Source organism: Pristiophorus japonicus, chromosome 13 (genome assembly GCF_044704955.1).
Source record: "Pristiophorus japonicus isolate sPriJap1 chromosome 13, sPriJap1.hap1, whole genome shotgun sequence".
In the NCBI taxonomy this organism is placed as follows: Eukaryota; Metazoa; Chordata; class Chondrichthyes; family Pristiophoridae; genus Pristiophorus; species Pristiophorus japonicus.
In genome coordinates, this window is record NC_091989.1 from 164043506 (window position 1) to 164067207 (window position 23702).

A 23702-nucleotide genomic window follows, 5' to 3' on the forward strand; every position below is an offset into this window, starting at 1 on the left:
TGAGGCATGAATTGGCTAGGACAGATTGGCGAATGATATTTAAGGGGTTGACAGCGGATGGGCAATGGCAGACATTTAGAGACCGCATGGATGAACTACAACAACTGGCGTAAAAATAAAAAAGGGAAGATCGCTCATCAAGGGGAATCAGGGATAGTATTAAAGCCAAGGAAGTGGCATACAAATTGGCCAGAAATAGCAGCGAACCCGGGGACTGGGAGAAATTTAGAACTCAGCAGAGGAGGACAAAGGGTTTGAATAGGGCAGGGAAAATAGAATACGAGAGGAAGCTTGCAGGGAACATTAAAACAGACTGCAAAAGCTTCTATATATATATATATATGTAAAGAGAAAAAGGTTAGTAAAGACAAATGTAGGTCCCCTGCAGTCAGAATCAGGGGAAGTCATAACGGGGAACAAAGAAATTGCAGACCAATTGAACAAGTACTTTGGTTCGGTATTCACAAAGGAGGGCACAAACAACCTTCCGGATAAAAAGGGGTCAGAGGGTCTAGTAAGAAGGAGGAAATGAGGGAAATCCTTATTAGTCGGGAAATTGTGTTGGGGAAACTGATGGGATTGAAACATAGAAACATAGAAAATAGGTACAGGAGTAGGCCATTCAGCCCTTCTAGCCTGCACCGCCATTCAATGAGTTCATGGCTGAACATGCAACTTCAGTACCCCATTCCTGCTTTCTCGTCATACCCCTTGATCCCCCTAGTAGTAAGGACTTCATCTAACTCCCTTTTGAATATATTTAGTGAATTGGCCTCAACTACTTTCTGTGGTAGAGAATTCCACAGGTTCACCACTCTCTGGGTGCAGAGGTTTCTCCTCATCTCGGTCCTAAATGGCTTACCCCTTATCCTTAGACTGTGACCCCTGGTTCTGGACTCCCCCAACATTGGGAACATTCTTCCTGCATCTAACCTGTCTAAACCCGTCAGAATTTTAAACGTTTCTATAAGGTCCCCTCTCATTCTTCTGAACTCAGTGAATACAAGCCCAGTTGATCCAGTCTTTCTTGATAGATCAGTCCCACCATCCCGGGAATCAGTCTGGTGAATCTTCGCTGCACTCCCTCAATAACAAGAATGTCCTTCCTCAAGTTAGGAGACCAAAACTGTACACAATACTCCAGGTATGACCTGACCAAGGCCCTGTACAACTGTAGCAACAGTCCAATACGAGAACCACAGTGCCTGTCACAAGTGGGGCAGATAGTCATTGAGGGAAAGGGTGATTGGGACTGGTTTGCCACACGCTCTTTCCGCTGCCTGCGCTTGATTTCTGCATGCGCTCGCCGATGAGACTCGAGGTGCTCAGCGCCCTCCCGGATGCACTTCCTCCACTTAGGGCGGTCTTTGACCAGGGACTCCCAGGTGTCAGTGGGGATGTTGCACTTTATCAGAGAGGCTTTGAGGGTGTCCTTGTAATGTTTCCTCTGCCCACCTTTGGCTTGTTTGCCATGAAGGAATTCCGAGTAGAGCGCTTTCTTTGGGATTCTTGTGTCGGGCATGCGAACAATGTGGACTGCCCAGCAGAGCTGATCAATGTGGTCAGTGCTTCAATGCTGGGGATGTTGGCCTGGTCAAGGACGCTAACATTGGTGTGTCTGTCCTCCCAGGGACCTTGTGGCGACATTGTTGTTGGTATTTCTCCAGTGAATTGAGGTGTCCACTGTACATGGTCCATGTCTCTGAGACCATACAGGAGGGCGGGTATTACTACAGCCCTGTAGACCATGAGCTTGGTGGCAGGTTTGAGGGTCTGGTCTTCGGACACTCTTCCTCAGGCGGCCAAAGGCTGCACTGGTGCACTGGAGTTATGGGGAATGGGCATGGACCTGAGTCCATGATCGGATCAGCCATGATCGTATTAAATGGTGGAGCAAGCTCGAGAGGCCATATGGCCTATTCCTGCTCCTATTTTTTATGTTCTTATGAAAGGCTTTGGGGAGTCAGGAGGTAAGTCATTTGCCACAGGATGGCCAGCCTCTGACCTGCTCTTGTAACCACAGTATTTATGTGACTGGTCCAGTTAAGTTTCTGGTCCATGGTGACCCCCAGGATATTGATGGTGGGGGGATTCGACAATGGTCGTCCCATTGGATGTCATGGGGAGGTGGCTGGGCTTTCTCTTGTTGTATATAGTCATTGCCTGGCACTTGTGTGGTGCGAATGTTACTTGCCACTTATCAGCCCAAGCCTGAATGTAGTTCAGGTCTTGCATGCAACGCAGATTAGTTCATTATCTAAGGAGTTGCGAATGGACCTAAACACTGTGCAATCATCAGCGAACATCCCCACTTCTGACATGATGGAGCGAAGGTCATTGATGAAGCAGCTGAAGATGGTTGGGCTGAGGATACTGCCCTGAGGAATTCCTGCAGCGATGTCCTGGGTCTGTGATGATTAGCCGCCAACAGCCATAGCCACCTTCCTTTGTGTTAGGTATGACTCCAGCCAATGGAGAGTTTCCACTGATTCCCATTGACCAGTTTACTCGGGCTCTTTGATGCCACACTCGGTCAAATGTTGCCTTGATGTCAAGGGCAGTCACTCTCACCTCACCTCTGGAATTCAACTCTTTTGTCCATGTTGGAGCAAGGCTGTAATGAGGTTTGGAGCCATGAGATTCTGGTGGAACCATGCTGCTTAATAGCACTGTCGACGACACCTTCCATCACTTTACTGATGATTGAGGTTAGGCTGATGGGGCGGTAATTGGATGATTCGCTAACAGTACAGATTTTGATAAACTAACCTATTAAATTTATAATCAGTTATAATTGCAGACATTACCCACATATAAACAGCGCCTGTAATTCAAAAGTAATCAATTGGTTGTAAAGCTCTTTGGGACATCCTGAAAGCTTCTATTTAAATGCCCAACGGTGTTCTTATGGCAGAGCCCCATTTGAAATAGTTCCGAATTTAGCACTTTTACGAGGTGTGTAATTCTTTTGTTAAAGAATGTATTAATATATTTTAAGTATGAATGGATTTCATTGATGCAATCAAGTGAGATTTAAAAAAAATGTTTGACCTAGTTATCGTGCATGCTTGCTTTGGTGTGGCATGAATGTGTGCACTGCGTTGATGCCAAACATAGAATAAGATACTAGTGCAACTGCAACAACCAGGAACTGACTGATTAAACGTAGTAGGCCTGGAAACTACACCTGAGTGGATGGCCCGAGACATACCCAATTTTGATGGTCGGGCCTCATTATCCTCGAGCCGGCGAGCTGCGGACACTTTATACATTTTCGCAGGCAGTTCGCCGGTGAAAAGGAATGGAAGGTAAGGCCGCTACGATGCCAGCAGCAGCCTACAAGTAAAGGGTTAAAGGAAGGAGGGCTGGCAGCGTTCCCTTTAAGCCGTGCAGCACTTCAGGGATTCTGTGCAATGTAAAAACCGCGCATGCGCATATTTTGAATGTAGGGGCCATGCGGCACCAAAAAAAAATTAGAGGAAACGTGGGGCGGGGGTGGGGTTATCAGAGAATGTTGGTCGGAAGGGAAGGTAGTAATGATCAATGACCAAGGAGGGCAGATGCCAGGATTGGGTAATCCAGCGGGGGGCAGATGGGCAGCCGCGAACTTTGAATGTGGGGTCAGGAGAAGCTCTCCTGCTCTTCCCGGCTCCACATATTCAGGTAAGTATATTTTAAACAGTTACCTTGTTGCTTGTGGCCTGCAGCGTATCCTTTAAGGACTGGTGCCAGGCCCCTTATTTGAATATTCAAAGTGTTTAACGCCTGTTTCAGGTACAGGTTGAACCTCCCTTATCCGGAACCCTCTGGACCTGGCCTGTTCCAGATAAGGGATTTTTCCGGACGAGGGGTGGTCATGTTAAATTGGATAGTACAGGTACTGAGCAAGGGGATATCGGGGCTGGCTGGCTTGGCGCTGGGAGTGCAGCAGAGAGATCATGGGGTGGGGCGGTGGATCGTGGGTTCAGGCCAGCGATTGTGGGAGTCCACAGAGTGGCTGTGGTGTATTTGGACTTCCAGAAGGCATTTGATAAGGTTCCACATAAAAGGTCACTGTACAAGATAAAAGTTCACGGGGGGTTGGGGGTAATATATTAGCATGGATAGAGGACTGGCTAATGAACAGAAAAGAGAGAGTAGGGATAATTGGTCCATTCTCGGATTGGCAATCAGTAACCAGTAGGGTGCCGCAGACATCGGTGCTGGGGCCTCAACTATTTACAATCTAAATGATTTGGAGGGAGGGACTGAATGTAACGTAACCAAGTTTGCCAACGATATAAAGATGGGAGGAAAAGCAATGTGTGAGGAGGAGACACAAAATCTGCAAAAGGGCATAGACAGGCTAAGTGAGTGAGCAAAAATTTGGCAGATGAGTATAATGTTGGAAAGTCTGAGGTCATGCACTTTGGCAGAAAAATATCAAAGAGCAAGTTATTATTTAAATGGAGAAAGATTGCAAAGTGCTGCAGTACAGTGGGACCTGGGGATACTTGTGCATGAAACACAAGGATAGTATGCAGGTACAGCAAGTGATCAGGAAGACCAATGGAATCTTGGCCTTTATTACAAAGGTGATGGAGTATAAAAGCGGGGAAGTCTTACAACAGCTATATAAGGTATTGGTGAAGCCACACCTGGAATACTGTGTGCAGTTTTGATTTCCATATTTACGAAAGGATATACTTGCTTTGGAGGCAGTTCAGAGAAACATAGAAACATAGAAACATAGAAAATAGGTGCAGGAGCAGGCCATTCAGCCCTTCTAGCCTGCACCGCCATTCAATGAGTTCATGGCTGAACATGAAACTTCAGTACCCACTTCCTGCTTTCACGCCATACCCCTTGATCCCCCGAGTAGTAAGGACTTCATCTAACTCTCTTTTGAATATATTTAGTGAATTGGCCTCAACTACTTTCTGTGGTACAGAATTCCACAGGTTCACCACTCTCTGGGTGAAGAAGTTTCTCCTTATCTCGGTCCTAAATGGCTTACCCCTTATCCTTAGACTGTGACCCCTGGTTCTGGACTTCCCCAACATTGGGAACATTCTTCCTGCATCCAACCTGTCCAAACCCGTCAGAATTTTAAACGTTTCTATGAGGTCCCCTCTCACTCTTCTGAACTCCAGTGAATACATAGAAACATAGAAACATAGAAAATAGGTGCAGGAGTAGGCCATTCGGCCCTTCTAGCCTACACCGCCATTCAATGAGTTCATGGCTGAACATTCAACTTCAGTACCCCATTCCTGCTTTCTCACCATACCCCTTGATCCCCCTAGTAGTAAGGACCTCATCTAACTCCTTTTTGAATATATTTAGTGAATTGGCCTCAACAACTTTCTGTGGTGGAGAATTCCACAGGTTCACCACTCTGGGTGAAGAAGTTCCTCCGCATCTCGGTCCTAAATGGCTTACCCCTTATCCTTAGACTGTGACCTCTGGTTCTGGACTTCCCCAACATTGGGAACATTCTTCCTGCATCTAACCTGTCTAAACCCGTCAGAATTTTAAATGTTTCTATGAGGTCCCGTCTCATTCTTCTGAACTCCAGTGAATACAAGCCCAGTTGATCCAGTCTTTCTTGATAGGTCAGTCCCGCCATCCCGGGAACCAGTCTGGTGAACCTTTGCTGCACTCCCTCAATAGCAAGAATGTCCTTCCTCAGGTTAGGAGACCAAAACTGTACACAATACTCCAGATGTGGCCTCACCAATGCCCTGTACAACTGTAGCAACACCTCCCTGCCCCTGTACTCAAATCCCCTTGCTATGAAGGCCAACATGCCATTTGCTTTCTTAACCGCCTGCTGTACCTGCATGCCAACCTTCAATGACTGATGTACCATGACACCCAGGTCTCGTTGCACCTTCCCTTTTCCTAATCTGTCACCATTCAGATAATAGTCTGTCTCTCTGTTTTTACCACCAAAGTGGATAACCTCACATTTATCCACATTATACTTCATCTGCCACGCATTTGCCCACTCACCTAACCTATCCAAGTCACTCTGCAGCCTCATAGCATCCTCCTCGCAGCTCACACTGCCACCCAACTTAGTGTCATCCGCAAATTTGGAGATACTACATTTAATCCCCTCGTCTAAATCATTAATGTACAATGTAAACAACTGGGGCCCCAGCACAGAACCCTGCGGTACCCCACTAGTCACTGCCTGCCATTCCGAAAAGTACCCATTTACTCTTTGCTTCCTGTTTGACAGCCAGTTCACAATCCACGTCAGCACACTACCCCCAATCCCATGTGCTTTAACTTTGCACATTAATCTCCTGTGTGGGACCTTGTCGAAAGCCTTCTGAAAGTCCAAATATACCACATCAACTGGTACTCCTTTGTCCACTTTATTGGAAACATCCTCAAAAAATTCCAGAAGATTTGTCAAGCATGATCTCCCTTTCACAAATCCATGCTGACTTGGACCTATCATGTCACCATTTTCCAAATGCGCTGCTATGACATCCTTAATAATTGATTCCATCATTTTACCCACTACTGAGGTCAGGCTGACCGGTCTATAATTCCCTGCTTTCTCTCTCCCTCCTTTTTTAAAAAGTGGGGTTACATTGGCTACCCTCCACTCGATACGAACTGATCCAGAGTCAATGGAATGTTGGAAAATGACTGTCAATCCATCTGCTATTTCCAAGGCCACCTCCTTAAGTACTCTGGGATGCAGTCCATCAGGCCCTGGGGATTTATCGGCCTTCAATCCCATCAATTTCCCCAACACAATTTCCCGACTAATAAAGATTTCCCTCAGTTCCTCCTCCTTACTAGACCCTCTGACCACTTTTATATCCGGAAGGTTGTTTGTGTCCTCCTTAGTGAATACTGAACCAAAGTACTTGTTCAATTGGTCTGCCATTTCTTTGTTCACCGTTATGACTTCCCCTGATTCTGACTGCAGGGGAACCTATGTTTGTCTTTACTAACCCTTTTCTCTTTACATAGCTATAGAAACTTTTGCAATCCGCCTTAATGTTCCCTGCAAGCTTCTTCTCGTACTCCATTTTCCCTGCCCTAATTAAACCCATTTGTCCTCCTCTGCTGAGTTCTAAATTTCTCCCAGTCCCCAGGTTCGCTGCTATTTCTGGCCAATTTGTATGCCATTTCCTTGGCTTTAATACTATCCCTGATTTCCCTTGATAGCCACGGTTGAGCCACCTTCCCTTTTTTATTTTTACGCCAGACAGGAATGTACAATTGTTGTAATTCATCCATGCGGTCTCTAAATGTCTGCCATTGCCCATCCACAGTCAACCCCTTAAGTATCATTAGCCAATCTATCTTAGCCAATTCATGCCTCATACCTTCAAAGTTACCCTTCTTTAAGTTCTGGACCATCGTCTCTGAATTAACTGTTTCATTCTCTATCCTAATGCAGAATTCCACCATATTATGGTCACTCTTCCCCAAGGAGCCTCGCACAATGAGATTGCTAATTAATCCTCTCTCATTACACAACACCCAGTCTAAGATGGCCTCCCCCCTAGTTGGTTCCTCGACATATTGGTCTAGAAAACCATCCCTTATGCACTCCAGGAAATCCTCCTCCACCGTATTGCTTCCAGTTTGGCTGGCCCAATCTATGTGCATATTAAAGTCACCCATTATAACTGCTGCACCTTTATTGCATGCACTCCTAATTTCCTGTTTGATGCCCTCCCCAACATCACTACTACTGTTTGGAGGTCTGTACACAACTCCCACTAACGATTTTTGCCCTTTAGTGTTCTGCAGCTCTACCCATATAGATTCCACATCATCCAAGCTAATGTCTTTCCTAACTATTGCATTAATCTCCTCTTTAACCAGCAATGCTACCCCACCTCCTTTTCCTTTTATTCTATCCTTCCTGAATGTTGAATACCCCTGGATGTTGAGTTCCCAGCCCTGATCATCCTGGAGCCACGTCTCCGTAATCCCAATCACATCATATTTGTTAACATCCATTTGCACAGTTAATTCATCCACCTTATTGCGGATACTCCTTGCATTAAGACACAAAGCCTTCAGGCTTGCTTTTTTAACACCCTTTGTCCTTTTAGAATTTTGCTGTACAGTGGCGCTTTTTGTTCTTTGCCTTGGGTTTCTCTGCCCTCCACTTTTCCTCATCTCCTTTCTGTCTTTTGCTTTTGCCTCATTTTTGTCTCCCTCTGTCTCCCTGTATAGGTTCCCATCCCCCTGCCATATTAGTTTAACTCCTCCCCAACAGCACTAGCAAACACTCCCCCTAGGACATTGGCTCTGGTCCTGCCCAGGTGCAGATCGTCCGGTTTGTACTGGTCCCACCTCCCCCAGAACCGGTTCCAATGCCCCAAGAATTTGAATCCCTCCCTGCTGCACCACTGCTCAAGCCATGTATTCATCTGCGCTATCCTGCGATTCCTACTCTGACTAGCACGTGGCACTGGTAGCAATCCCGAGATTACTACTTTTGAGGTCCTACTTTTTAATTTAGCTCCTAGCTCCTTAAATTCTTTTCGTAGGACCTCATCCCTTTTTTTACCTATGTCGTTGGTACCAATGTGCACCACGACAACTGGCTGTTCTCCCTCCCATTTCAGAATGTCCTGCACCCGCTCCGAGACATCCTTGACCCTTGCACCAGGGAGGCAACATACCATCCTGGAGTCTCGGTTGCGTCCGCAGAAACGCCTATCTATTCCCCTCACCATCGAATCCCCTATCACTATCGCGCTCCCAATCTTTTTCCTGCCCTCCTTTGCAGCAGAGCCACCTATGGTGCCATGAACTTGGCTGCTGCTGCCCTCCCCTGATGAGTCATCCTCCCCAACAGTACTCAAAGCAGTGTATCTGTTTTGCAGGGGGATGACCACAGAGGACCCCTGCACTATCTTTCTTGCACTGCTCTTCCTGCTGGTCTTCCATTCCCTATCTGGCTGTGGACCCTTCTCCTGCGGTAAGACCAACTCACTACACGTGATACTCACGTCATTCTCAGCATCGTGGATGCTCCAGAGTGAATCCACCCTCAGCTCCAATTCCGCAACGCGGACCGTCAAGAGCTCGAGGCGGATACACTTCCCACACACGTAGCGCCCAGGGACACCGGAAGTGTCCCCGAGTTCCCACATGGTACAGGAGGAGCATATCACATGGCCGAGCTCTCCTGCCATGTCTTAACCTTAGATACCCTTAAATTGGTAATAACAATGTTACAGTTCACTTACTGATATAAAAAAGAAAAGAAAAGATACTCACCAATCACCAGCCAATCACTTATCCCATTGGCTGTGACGTCACTTTTTGATTACTTTCTACTTCTATTTTGCTTTCTCTCCCGCTGTAGCTGCCTTTTGATAGGTTCACAAGGTTGATTCCAAAGATGAGGGGCTTGACTTATTAGGTTGGGCCTCTACTCATTGAAATTCAGAAGAATGAGAAGTGATCTTATCGAAACATATAAGATTATGAGGGGGCTTGACAAGGTGGATGCAGAGAGGATGTTTCCACTGATGGGGGAGACTAGAACTCACGGGCATAATCTTAGAATAGGGGCCGCCCATTTAAAACTGAGAAGAGGAGAAATTTCTTCTCTGAGAGGGTTGTGGATCTGTGGAATTCGCTGCCTTAGAGAGCTGTGGAAGCTGGGACATTGAATAAATTTAAGACAGAAATACAATGTTTCTTAAACAATAAGGGAATAAGGGGTTATGGAGAGCAGGCAGGGAAGTGGACCTATTAAATGGCGGAGCAGGCTCGAGGGACCATATGGCCTACTCCTGCTCCTGTTTCTTATGTGAGGAAGGATTTCAATTTGTTCATGTCGGAGTTCTGCGTATGCACCATCCGGTGGCCTGGAATGGTTCTGGACGAGGAGTGGTTCTAGATAAAGGAGTTCTGGATAAAAGAGGTTCAACCTGTAATTCCAATACAATCCACCTTGCAGTGTTTTTGCATTTTACCATGTGCATCTCAGTTACAAAATGGATATGAAAACCTTCAGAAGTACTCTTTTTTTTTTAGGAAAGTTAAAATGACGATGTAAGTTAATTAATTTGCCTGTTGTTACTGGCAGAATTCAATGGTATTGCTACAAACTTTTATGTTACACTTTACTACGGGATGATTTTAACCCATTTTTAATGGGGGCATCGTGCAATTTAAACTGCCTCAGATAATATACTGTCCCATTCCTACCCACCCACCCTTTGTTAGGCGACTGAACTGACCACCTGACTAAGGCAGGAGTCTCCTTAAAACAGGTAAATCGCAGTTCAATGATGTCATTACCTGATTACGTGACCATAATGGCATTTTAACCGCCATCTCATAAAATCATAGAAATTTACAGAACAGAAGGAGGCCATTTGGCCTATCATGTCCATGCTGGCTGGCAAAGAGCTATCCAGCCTAATCCCACTTTCTAGCTCTTGGTCCATAGCCTTGTAGGTTACGGCACTTCAAGTGCATATCCAAGTACTTTTTAAACGTGGTGAGGATTTCTGCCTCTACCACCCTTTCAGGCAGTGAGTTCCAGACCCCCACCACCCTCTGGGTGAAACAGTTTTCCCTCAAATCCCCTCTGAACCTCCTACCAATTATTTTAAATCTGTGCCCCCTGTTTGTTGACCCCTCTGCTAAGGGAAATATGTACTTCCTATCCACTCTATCCAGGCCTCTCATAATTTTATACACTTCAATAAAATCTCCCCTCAGCCTCCACTATTCCAAAGAAAACAACCCCAGCCTATCCAATCTGTCCTCAGAGCTACAATTCTCCAGTCCTCTAGGCAACATTCTTGTAAATCTCCTCTGCACCCTTTCCAGTGCAATCATATCTTTCCTGTAATGTGGTGACCAGAACTGCACACAGTACTGTGGCCTAACTACTGTTCTATACAGTTTAAGCATAACCTCCCTGCTCTTGTATTCTATGCCATGGCTAATAAAAGCAAGTATTCCATATGCCTTCTTAAATACCTTATCTACCTGTCTTGCTACCTTCAGGGATCTGTGAACGTGCACTCCAAGGTCCCTTTGTTCCTCTACACTTCTCGGTGTCCTACCATTTAATGTGTATTCCCTTGCCTCTTTAGCCCTCCCCAATGCATTACCTCACACTTCTCTAGATTAAATTCCATTTGCCACTGTTCTGCCCACCTGACCAGTACATTGATATCTTCCTACAGTCTATAGCTTTCTTCTTCATTATCAATCACACAGCCAATTTTATTATCAACTGTAAACTTCTTAATCATACCCCCTACATTCAAGTCTAAATTGTTGATATATACACCACAAAAAGCAAGGGTCCTCGTACTGAGCCCTGCGGAACCCCACTAGAAACAGCCTTTCAGTCACACAAACACCCATCAACCATTACCCTTTGCTTCCTGCTTCTCAGCCTTTTTTGAATCCAACTTGCCACTTTGCCCTGGATCCTATGGGCTTTTACTTTCAAGACCAATTTGCCATGTGGGATCTTATCAACAACTGTGCTAAAATCCTTAAATACTACATCAAATGTACTAACCGCATCGACCCTCCTCGTTACCTCCTCAAAAAATTGAACAAGTTAGTCAGACATGACCATCCCTTAACAAACCGTGCTGATTGTCCTCGATTAATCTGTGTCTTTCTAAATGAAGATTTATCCTGTCCCTCAGAATTTTTTCCAATAATTTCCCCACCACCGAGGTTAGGTTGACTGGCCTGTAATTTCTCGGTCTATCCCTTTCTCCTTTTTAAACAATGGTACAACGTTAGCAGTCCTCTGGCACCACGTGTAGCAGAGAGGATTGAAAAATAACGGTCAGAGCCTCTGCTATTTCCTCTCTTGCTTCTGTTAACAGCCTGAGATACATTTCATCCGGGCCTGGGGATTTATCTACCCCTTAAAACTTTTATGATGTTTGTTTCATCTAATATTTCACACTCTTCCTCCCTGATTGCAATATCTGCATCACCCCTCTCTTTTGTCAAAACAGACGCAAAGCATTCATTATGAATCATACCCACGTCTTCCATCTCCACACACAGATTGTCATATAAAGAAAGGTTGAGCAGATTGGGCCTATATTCATTGGAGTTTAGAAGAATGAAAGACGATCTTATTGAAACATAAGATTCTGAGGGGTCTTGACAGGGTAGATGCAGAGATGATATTTTCCCTCATGAGGGAATCTAGAACTAGTTTCAGAATAAGGAGTCCCCCATTTAAGACAAAAATGAGGAGGAATTTATTCTCTGGGGGTTGTGAATCTTTGGAATTCTCTACCCCAGGGAGCTGTGGAGGCTGGGTTATTGAATATATTTAAGGTGGAGATAGACAGATTTTTGAATGATAAGGAAGTCAAGGGTTATGGGGAGCGGGCAGGGAAGCGGAGTTCAGGCCAGGCTCGAGGGGCCAAATAGCCTACTCCTGCTCCTATTTTTTATGTACCTTTATGGTTCCTAATAGGCTCCACTCTTTCTTTAGTTATCCTCTTGCTCTTAATGTATTTATTAAACATCTTTGGGCTTTCCTTGATTTTACTTGCCAAAATTTTTTCATGCTCTCTCTTTGCTTTCCTAATTTCCTTTTTAATTTCACCCCTGCACTTTCTATACTACATTTTCCATCTCAGCAGTGCGCCCACTCAGTAAAACCTGTGTGTAAAGAACGGACGGCCTAAAAGGTAAATTTTAAATCTTTCTTTGCGGGGCCAGGAGGAGCATTCATATTTTGCCGGGCCTCACAACCAAAGTCTGGGCCTGTGCTGCCCCAGGTATTCCCCCCCCCCCCCCCCCCCCCCCCCCGGCCACGGCGACTTACCTGCGTGCCAACAGCTTCGGGCGGAGGATATAAATGCAGCTTGGGAGTTAAGATGGATGCCATTGACCGGGGTGGAGGGGGGCACGGTTTGGTGTTTATCCCATTTAAAAAACCCTCTTGCGTATTAGACTTGAATTTAAACCTTGAAAACTTACTGAACGTTGTATTTAAGTTCTGAACTGTACCTCAGATGCCATAATTATTCTCGGTTAATAATGTCGGACCAATGTTTCCTGTTATTTTTCCAGTTTAATTAGTTGATTTTTTTCCTGATGGGAAGGAGTCTGCATTGTATAGGATCTGCTTCCTCAAGAAATCATGTTGCCCTTTGCTTCTGACACCGAACAGGCTGTGATTCTGGATTTGGTCATGCATTGGCAAAGTATCTCGACAGGCTGGGCTTCACTGTATTTGCTGGTGTCCTGCACCTGGACGGGGCTGGCGCTGAGGATTTGAAAACGGGTGGCTCCGACAGACTCACTGTGCTCCAGCTAGATATCACCAGTACCGAACAGATAGCTAAAACCTTCGCACAAGTAAAAGCTCAGCTGAAGAACAGAGGTTAGTGATGAATACATTTCAAAAGTCGCTGGGGTAGAAATTCATTAGCTTAGCGCCCCTGGAAAGGGTCGGAACAGGGGCGCTAAAGGGGTTCGGAGCCGCGAGCACCGGCATTCGCGCCGCTTGGCACATGCAGTGTGCTCGTGCCGGCGTCGCTGACCAGTACCGCTCGGGGGCGTCGAGTCGGCGTGCAATGGCCCCGGTTTCGACATCGCAAGGATTTTTGTTTGGCGCTGACCCTGTAGCGCACCCTAGTGGGACTGCCTGGGAGAGCAGGCGGTCCAATCTGTTTCAGCGGCAGTGAGGGAAAGAATGAATACAACACGTAAGTGTGCTTGTTTTTCTTTTTGCGATTTATGTTTATGTGGGATGAGCAAGGTTTTGGGAATGATTTTTGTGGGGTTCTTTTGCGATTTTTTTTATTTTTCCAGGGACGACTCTCTTCGGGCGCTCCAAGTTCGGCTCTTTAGCTCGGGATTTTCAGTTCTCAGCTGGCCGAGTGCCCTAAAAGAGTTGTGGAATGCCTCACTTAGCGCTCCGCTCCACATTCGAGGCCCAGCTGATGAATGTTGTGTCTGCAGACACAAACCATTTCCCAGCGCAAAATTTACGGTCCCGCAGTCATTAGCGCCCTAATTAGCCTCCAACCAAATTTCCACCCCAATTTCTGGATAGGGTTTGGTTACACTGATGCACTGCTGTGTGGCTGACCTTAAGTATTACCTTACATTTGCAGAGCTTTCAGGCAGGTTTGTTTACAACTTCCTACTTCAATGAGATTTGCAATTGCTTTGTTGAGAATTGAAGCTTATAACTTGCCTTGAGAAAATATTGTATTTATATAGCACCTTTAACAAAGTGAAATGTCCCAAGGTGCTTCACAGGAGTATTATGAGATTAAAACATTTGACATTGAGCTGCATAAGTAGAAATTAGTGCAGCTTGGTCAAAGAGAGGTTTAGGCAGGCAGTTCCAGAGCTTGGGGCCTAGGCAACAGAAGGCATGGCCACCAATGGTTGAGTGATTTATAATCAGGGATGCTCAAGAGGGCAGAATTAAAGGATTGTGGGCCTGAAGGAGATTACAGAGATAGGGAGGGGCGAGGCCATGGAGGGATTTGAAAACAAAGATGAGAATTTTGAAATCGAGCTTTATTTCCATACCCATGGAACTAAAAGCTGCTGCACGCTCAACTGGTTTGTCTTGTGAATGTGTGAGAGGAGCTGCAAAACGCATAAAATATTAATCCAAGGTAAAGTGAAACCTCGCAGCATGTTGTAAATAATGTATGTAATAGTCATTCAGAACGAAACCCAAGAAACACTATGAGAATGGTAGGCCATTGAAACTCATCCTTCTCTCATACCCTAACTCTTTCACCAGAGTTACAGACAAAAAGTAGGGGTGTGGGTCCTTATGGGACTAAGTATGACTGCATTTTCAAAGAGCCAGCACAGGCACGACTGGCCGAATGGCCTCCAGCAGTGCTGTATGTTTCTTGCAAGTTTCTTTTATAGCACTTTAAATGTACCTAATGTTTTTATCTAGACTAGTTTGACCAGATTATTCTAAACACCCATTACTCGTTCTTTCTAAAGTCTTTTTAAAAATGTATTTTTCAATAATTCAAAATCATACCCTCCCGCCTTACTTTGCTGGCATACTTTTGAAGTAGTATTCTATGCCATTTAGTAATTTGTAATTATTTATGAGATCCCCTTCTTTCTTGATGAGAGCTTGAGTGTCCCTAATCTTTCCATTTGGGATCAGTCTTGTTGGCCTCTACAACTCTCTCACGGTGCACGTGTATGTTGCTTAACATTGTGATGCTAATTGAAAACACTGCACAGAACTGATTATCACTTAATTGTTACAATAATATTTGTTGGCTGATCGTAAACCACTCAAAATTCCTTTGCAGTTAACCAGCCCGCTTCACTTGTGGAAAGGTAATATACAACATTGCTGGCCATGATTTGAATTTGTAGAGTATTCTGCTGATTTATTACATGATGCTAAGCATTATTTAAAGAGGTACTTGCATTTATTCATGTATTTAATTTGCTTTGTGTTACTTTTATTCATTCCTTAAAACTACTGGCTAGACGCAGCTTAAGAATGTTTTTTGCTGTGTAGAACTTTCGCAACATCACACCAAGTTCATAGTCACAATGGCATTGAAGTTGAATGGGAATAATGAGGGACATTACTTCACTCTGCACTAACTTATTACGTTATCCAATTTTAGTAGAATAACTCAGGACAGGGGAACTGTATAACCTTAGGCACTGCGTTTCCGTCGTACATTGCATTTTTAGTAAGAATCTATTTGCAATTCAAATTTAAAAATTGGACTTTTACCTCAGGAATTTGCTTTAAATCATTGCAAGAATCCTCAATCATCTTCTCCCCGGGGCTGAAGAGCTCCTCCCAGAGTCGCAATGCGGATCCCGCCCACTAAGGGGCACAATGGACATGATCTTCACCGCGCAGCAGATACAAGAAAAATGCAGGGAACAGCACCAGCCCTTGTACATGGCCGCCTTTGACTTCACAAAAGCCTTCGACACTGACAACCGTGAGGGATTATGGAGCATCCTCCTCTGATTCGGCCGCCGTCAAAAGTTTGTCACCATCCTCCACCTGCTCCACGCTGACATGCATGCTGTGATCCTGACCAACGGATCCATCACTGACCCATTCCATGTGCGGACCATTGTCAAGCAAGGCTGTGTCATCGCACCAACGCTCTTCTCGATCTTCCTTGCTGCAATGCTCCATCTCACTCTCAGCAAGCTCCCCGCTGGAGTGGAGCTAAATTACAGGACAAACAGGAATCTGTTCAACCTCCACTGCCTCCAAGCTAGATCCAAGGTCGTCCCATCCTGTCTTCGAACTACAGTACGCAGACGACGCTTTGGTCGGGAGGTCAAATTCCAAGCCATCGTCAACACCTCCATTGAAGTGTACGAGAGAATGGGCCTTCCACTAAACATCCGTAAGACAAAGGTCCTCTACCAACCTGCCCCAGTCACACAGCACTTCCCCCCCCCCGCCCCCCCCCCGGCCCGGTTATCAAAATCCACAACGAGGCCTTGGACAACGTGGCCAATTTTCCATACCTCAGGGGCCTACTGTCAACAAGGGCAGACATCGACAATGAGGTCCAACACCACCTTCAGTATGCCAGTGAAGCCTTCAGTTGCCTGAGGAAGAGAGTGTTTGAAGACCAGGACCTCAAACCTGGCATCAAACTCATGGTCTACAGAGCAGTGGTGATACCCGCCCTCCTATATGGTTCAGAGACATGGACTATGTACATCAGGCACCCCAGAACACTGGCAGGATAGGCGCACCAACGTCAGTGTTCTCGCTCAGGCCAACATCCCCAGCATCGAAGCACTGACCACGCTCAATCAGCTCCGCTGGACGGGCCACATCGTCCGCATGCCTGACACAAGACTCCCCAAACAAGCGCTCTACTCGGAGCTCCAACACGGCAAGCGAGCCCCAGGTGGGCAGAGGAAACACTTCAAGGACACCCTCAAAGCCTCTTTGGAAAAAATCCCCACCGACACCTGGGAATCCCTGGCCCAAGACTGCCCAAAGTGAAGGAAGAGCATCTGGGAGATCATTGAGCACCTCGAGTCTCTTCGCCGAGAGCAAGCTGAAGCCAACGTCGACAATGGAAGGAGCGCGCAGCAACCCAGGCCCCCCACCCACCCGTTTCTTTAACCACTGTCTGCCCCACCTGTGACAGAGACTGCATTGGACACTTCAGTCATCTGAGAACTCATTTTTAGTGTGGAAGCAAGTCATCCTCGACTCCGAGGGCCTGCCTATAATCATGAGAACCACACTAGGGTTCCCCTTGTCCTCACCAATCACCCCCAACAGTCTCCCACTGCTGCCACTCATCTTGTCGCAGTTCTTATCTCCAAACACTCAAGATTTGAGCACACCTGGCAGACACACAGCTGGCCTGGTTATCCACCACCACGCATCTGGCTTGACCAAAGAACAATATCTCCCTCTCCATTGACCAATTCCTCCTATTCCAGGATCATCCTGGAAGTGAAGGACAATCCCAAACACCTCTTCTTAACAACAAGCAGACTCCTCTGACCTCCTACTCCCATCCCACCAAGTCCAACGGTCTTGGACGACTTAATCTCTAAGATCAAGACTATCTGCATGGCAATCACAGCTCCCTCTTTCTCTCTGATCTCTCCTAGCTTCTCCTTCATCCTGTTCCTGAAGCTCTATGAATTCTCATCCATATTTCGCCCTTCCCTCACCAGGTGCATTTCTTCATTGAGATCCACCACCTGCTTCCTCAACTCCCTTCCCACCCAAATCCTGAATCTCGACGACCTCTCCTGTTGCATCATAACTTACTTTCCTCTTCCCTTCAAAACTGCCACATTAACTCCCTCCTAAAAAGACCCAACACAATCCATCTATCCTTTCCAGCTACCATCCTACAATCATTTTCTCTCCAAGGTCCTTGAATATGTAGTTACCATCCAGCTCTGTGTACACATCTCCCAAAATTCCCTCCTTGAATCCCCACAATCTGGCTACCACCCTGACAAAAGCACCAGGGCACCCTTAGTCAAAGACACCAATGACATCCTCCACAGCTGTGATTCCCTCCTAGTGCTCGTGACTTCTCTGCAGCATTCTATATAGTTGATCATTCCTCCTTCTCCATCGTCTGTTGCTCACCTTTTGGGCATTGGATCCTCTCCGACTTGTCCCATTGGAGCAGACGTATCTCCAGAAACTACTTATCTACACACCTCCACACCTTTGGGGTACCTCCAAGGTTCAATCAATGGCCCCCTTCTTTTCCAAATATATACATCATGCTCCTCGGTAGCATTATCCAGAGGCATGGGACCAGTTTACATATGCATGCCGACAACACCCAGCTCTACCTCTTCATCACTGCCCTCGTTTCCACAATGACTTTTGTGCTGTTTGACTGCCTATCCATCTGTCAAGTCATGAATGAGTTGGAATTTCCTCCGGTTGAAAATATTTTTTCTTAAGGATTCCTTGGGAGGTCAGCCATGAGGAATCATCAATTTAAAAATATGACCGAGAGTGAGGCGAGGTTCGGAGAAATTTCTTTACACAGCAGGTTGTTGAAGCGTAGAATGCTTTCCACTGGGAGACATTGAGAAAAGGATCATTGCACCTGTTTAAGGGAAAATTAGATAAATATTTGAAGCAGAAGGGCTACGAGGAGAGAGCAGGGCAGTGGGATTAGTTTTAAATTGCTCTAGCAAAGAGCCAGCTCAGAGACAATGGGATGAATGGTGTTCTGCTGTGCTGTAAACGTCAGTGGTTCTGTGCACTTATTTTCTTACTACTCCTCATTAAAGTTTGTTTGTATTAGTGTTTCTAAAATAAAAACTGTGATTTTGGTCTCCAATGTCTTTGCAACACTGCTTCCAGGTCGACCTGTTGCAAAGCTATTTTATTTTCTAAAGCATGTTTCTTTACTTTTAGGACTTTGGGGTGTAGTGAATAACGCAGGGGTCCTAGAATTTGTTGCTGATGCAGAACTTCTTCCCATGAATACTTACAGACGTTGCATGGAGGTGAACTATTTTGGGGCTGTGGAACTCACCAAAATGTTCCTTCCATTACTTCGCCAAGCCAAAGGCAGACTCGTTAACATCTCAAGCATGGCAGGTATGGTCCCTTCGACAGTAAGTATTCTAATACATGCGTAGTCAAGGCTCAACATCTAGTTGAGTGCCACGTTCAATGTCCTTTTTCTGCATTTCTCCACAATTAGGCTAATATTGATTTAGGAACCAGTCATGTGAAAGTCAATGTTATTAAGTAGCTTATGCATATCTTTTTGGGGGGAAAACTTGGGCAGGGGAAGAATAACAAAGTTTGTCAAACCCTTTTTTATTCATTTGAAAATATGCAGAGTGATTCAGGTACATTTCAAGATTGTAGTCTGGCTCACAAAGTGCTATGACTATAATTAATTGTGCCCAGTAACTTGGGGAACCTAACATTTTGATAAAACTCCAATTGTTTCTGCTGCTGCTAATGGCGGCTGCTAAATAGTATGTAGCTACGTGCGTGGTGACAGAGGGATTCTGTGACATAATGAATAAAAAAGTTAATGCCCATTGACTGACTTGATATGTCTCCGCTGGGTGCCTGAAAGTTCAGTGTTGTAGCATTAATGGTTGATTGTTCCTGTCGGTCTTTCTGGTGCGGGTTACAAAGTTCGATTAAGGCTTCCTTGTTGAGTCCCAGTCTCACGAGCATTGAACCTCTGTGACACCACGGAAGCTTTGCACCACAGTTTGCAGTAATTAGTTCTGAACATGGTGTGTCCCCTATGATTTCTGCATTCCCAGCCACAGTGTCTTCTATTTGCTCCCACACCATCTGATAGCCAACAGGTCGATCCACATTCCTGATGCATGGCACGGCAACCATAGCATTTCACAAATGCTGCTTTTCTTTGCAATATCAAATGTCTGCTGCTTTGGAATATATTTTACTTCTACATTCTGCCTTGTGGAATTTAACAAATCTTTCTTGGGATTTCAATTTATCAAAACCATCACAAGCATAATCAAGCTGTTAACAAGCCTGAAAGAATGCTTTTTTTCTACAACTTGAATTTCTCCCATCTCCCCATATATTGCTTGTAGCTCAGAGGAATCCAGGAAGTAGAGAAACAAAAACTTTTTTTTTGTGTCTGAGCCAATTGCACACCAATTTACTCTCAAGTTTATGCTTCATCAATGACCTTCCATTTGACATAAGGTGTTGGGGTAAAAAGAAGACTTCTCTTCCTCAATGTGGACTCTCTGATATAAGGAATTGACACCTGCCCCTATTGTATAGCAACCACGGAATCACTCAGACAAAACCTCAGTTAACCAGTTTATCCGAACATGCTCGGGAAGGTTTCGATGAACACTTCGAGAGAGGCGGGAGTCGAGAGAGGCAGCGGCCTATAAAAGGCTCAGCAGTCCGGGGAGCGTCGAGAGAGGCGGGAGTCGAGAGAGGCAGCGGCCTATAAAAGGTTCAGCAGTCCGGGGAGCGTCGAGAGAGGCGGGAGTCGAGAGAGGCAGTGGCCTATAAAAGGCTCAGCAGTCCGGGGAGCGTCGAGAGAGGCGGGAGTCGAGAGAGGCAGCGGCCTATAAAAGGCTCAGCAGTCCGGGGAGCGTCGAGAGAGGCGGGAGTCGAGAGAGGCAGCGGCCTATAAAAGGCTCAGCAGTCCGGGGAGCGTCGAGAGAGGCGGGAGTCGAGAGAGGCAGCGGCCTATAAAAGGCTCAGCAGTCCGGGGAGCGTCGAGAGAGGCGGGAGTCGAGAGAGGCAGCGGCCTATAAAAGGCTCAGCAGTCCGGGGAGCGTCAAGAGAGGCAGCGGCCTATAAAAGGCTCAGCAGTCCGGGGAGAGTCGAGAGAGGCGGGAGTCGAGAGAGGCGTACCTGTGCAGCTCCAGCTGAGAGAAGTCAAAAAAGAAGTAGAAAGAAATCAAAAGGTGACGTCACAGCCAACGTGGTAAGTGATTGGCTGCTGATTGGTGAGTAGTTTTTCTTTTTCTTTATTAGTCAGTAACTTTTAACATTGTTGTCGGCAATTTAAGTGTATCTAAGGGTTAAGTCATGGCAGGACAGCTCGGTCATGTGATATGCTCCTCCTGTACCATGTGGGAACACGGGGACAACACCAGTGTCCCTGATGACTACATGTGCGGGAAGTGTGTCCACCTCCGGCTACTGACGGTCCGCGTTGCGGAGTTGGAGCTGAAGGTGGATTCACTCTGGAGCATCCACGATGCTGAGAATGACGTGAGTATCACGTGTAGCGAGTTGGTCTTACCGCAGGAGAAGGGTCCACAGCCAGCGAGGGAATGGAAGACCAGCAGGAAGAGTAGTGCAAGGAAGGTAGTGCAGGGGTCCCCTGTGGTCATCCCACTGCAAAACAGATACACTGCTTTGAGTGCTGTTGAGGGGGATGACTCATCAGGAGTGGGCAGCAGCAGCCAAGTTCATGGCACCGTGGTTGGCTCTGTTGCACAGGAGGGCAGGAAAAAGAGTGGGCGAGCGATAGTGATAGGGGATTCAATTGTAAGGGGAATAGATAGGCGTTTCTGCGGCCGCAACCGAGACTCCAGGATGGTGTGTTGCCTCCCTGGTGCAAGGGTCAAGGATGTCTCGGAGCGGGTGCAGGACATTCTAAAAAGGGAGGGAGAACAGCCAGTTGTCGTGGTGCACGTTGGTACCAATGACATAGGTAAAAAAAAGGATGAGTTCCTACGAAATAAATTTAAGGAGCTAGGAGCTAAATTAAAAAGTAAGACCTCAAAAGTAGTAATCTCGGGATTGCTACCAGTGCCACGTGCTAGTCAGAGTAGGAATCGCAGGATAGCTCAGATGAATACGTGGCTTGAGCAATGGTGCAGCAGGGAGGGATTCAAATTCCTGGGGCATTGGAACCGGTTCTGGGGGAGGTGGGACCAGTACAATCCGGACGGTCTGCACCTGGGCAGAATCGGAACCAATGTCCTAGGGGGAGTGTTTGCTAGTGCTGTTGGGGAGGAGTTAAACTAATATGGCAGGGGGATGGGAACCAATGCAGGGAGATAGAGGGAAACAAAAAGGAGGCAAAAACAAAAGACAGAAAGGAGATGAGGAAAAGTGGAGGGCAGAGAAACCCAAGGCAAAGAACAAAAAGGGCCATTGTACAGCAAAATTCTAAAAGGACAGAGGGTGTTAAAAAAACAAGCCTAAAGGCTTTGTGTCTTAATGCAAGGAGTATCCGCAATGAGGTGGATGAATTAACTGTGCAAATAGATGTTAACAAATATGATGTGATTGGGATTACGGAGACGTGGCTCCAGGATGAGCAGGGCTGGGAACTCAACATCCAGGGGTATTCAACATTCAGGAAGGATAGAATAAAAGGAAAAGGAGGTGGGGTAGCATTGCTGGTTAAGGAGGAGATTAAGGCAATAGTTAGGAAGGACATTAGCTTGGATGATGTGGAATCTATATGGGTAGAGCTGCAGAACACCAAAGGGCAAAAAACGTTAGTGGGAGTTGTGTACAGACCTCCAAACAGTAGTAGTGATGTTGGGGAGGGCATCAATCAGGAAATTAGGGGTGCGTGCAATAAAGGTGCAGCAGTTATAATGGGTGACTTTAATATGCACATAGATTGGGCTAACCAAACTGGAAGCAATACGGTGGAGGAGGATTTTCTGGAGTGCATAAGGGATGGTTTTTTAGACCAATATGTCGAGGAACCAACTAGGGGGGAGGCCATCTTAGACTGGGTGTTATGTAATGAGAGAGGATTAATTAGCAATCTCGTTGTGCGAGGCCCCTTGGGGAAGAGTGACCATAATATGGTGGAATTCTGCATTGGGATGGAGAATGAAACAGTTAATTCAGAGACCATGGTCCAGAACTTAAAGAAGGCTAACTTTGAAGGTATGAGGCGTGAATTGGCTGGGATGGATTGGCGAATGATACTTAAGGGGTTGACTGTGGATGGGCAATGGCAGACATTTAGAGACCGCATGGATGAACTACAACAATTGTACATTCCTGTCTGGCATAGAAATAAAAAAGGGAAGGTGGCTCAACCGTGGCTATCAAGGGAAATCAGGGATAGTATTAAAGCCAAGGAAGTGGCATACAAATTGGCCAGAAATAGCAGCGAACCTGGGGACTGGGAGAAATTTAGAACTCAGCAGAGGAGGACAAAGGGTTTGATTAGGGCAGGGAAAATGGAGTATGAGAAGAAGCTTGCAGGGAACATTAAGACGGATTGCAAAAGTTTCTATAGATATGTAAAGAGAAAAAGGTTAGTAAAGACAAACGTAGGTCCCCTGCAGTCAGAATCAGGGGAAGTCATAACGGGGAACAAAGAAATGGCGGACCAATTGAACAAGTACTTTGGTTCGGTATTCACGAAGGAGGACACGAACAACCTTCCGGTTATAAAAGGGGTCGGGGGGTCTAGTAAGGAGGAGGAACTGAGGGAAATCCTTATTAGCCGGGAAATTGTGTTGGGGAAATTGATGGGATTGAAGGCCGATAAATCCCCAGGGCCTGATGGACTGCATCCCAGAGTACTTAAGGAGGTGGCCTTGGAAATAGCGGATGCGTTGACAGTCATTTTCCAACATTCCATTGACTCTGGATCAGTTCCTATGGAGTGGAGGGTAGCCAATGTAACCCCACTTTTTAAAAAAGGAGGGAGAGAGAAAACAGGGAATTATAGACCGGTCAGCCTGACATCGGTAGTGGGTAAAATGATGGAATCAATTATTAAGGATGT

General features: G+C 46.0%; 1 protein-coding gene across 3 annotated transcripts in view; it reads left to right on the forward strand.

Moving 5' to 3' along the window:
• LOC139278952 (17-beta-hydroxysteroid dehydrogenase type 2-like) overlaps positions 1-23702 on the forward strand; it is a 78876-nt gene that overhangs the window by 23476 nt on the left and 31698 nt on the right. For 2 of the 3 annotated variants that reach the window (XM_070898236.1, XM_070898237.1), the window contains exons 2-3: positions 13154-13366; positions 18884-19069. In XM_070898236.1, coding sequence (XP_070754337.1) covers positions 13154-13366; positions 18884-19069 — 399 coding nt within the window. The remainder of the gene's footprint in view (positions 1-13153; positions 13367-18883; positions 19070-23702) is intronic. The other variant, XM_070898238.1, reaches the window with a different exon arrangement.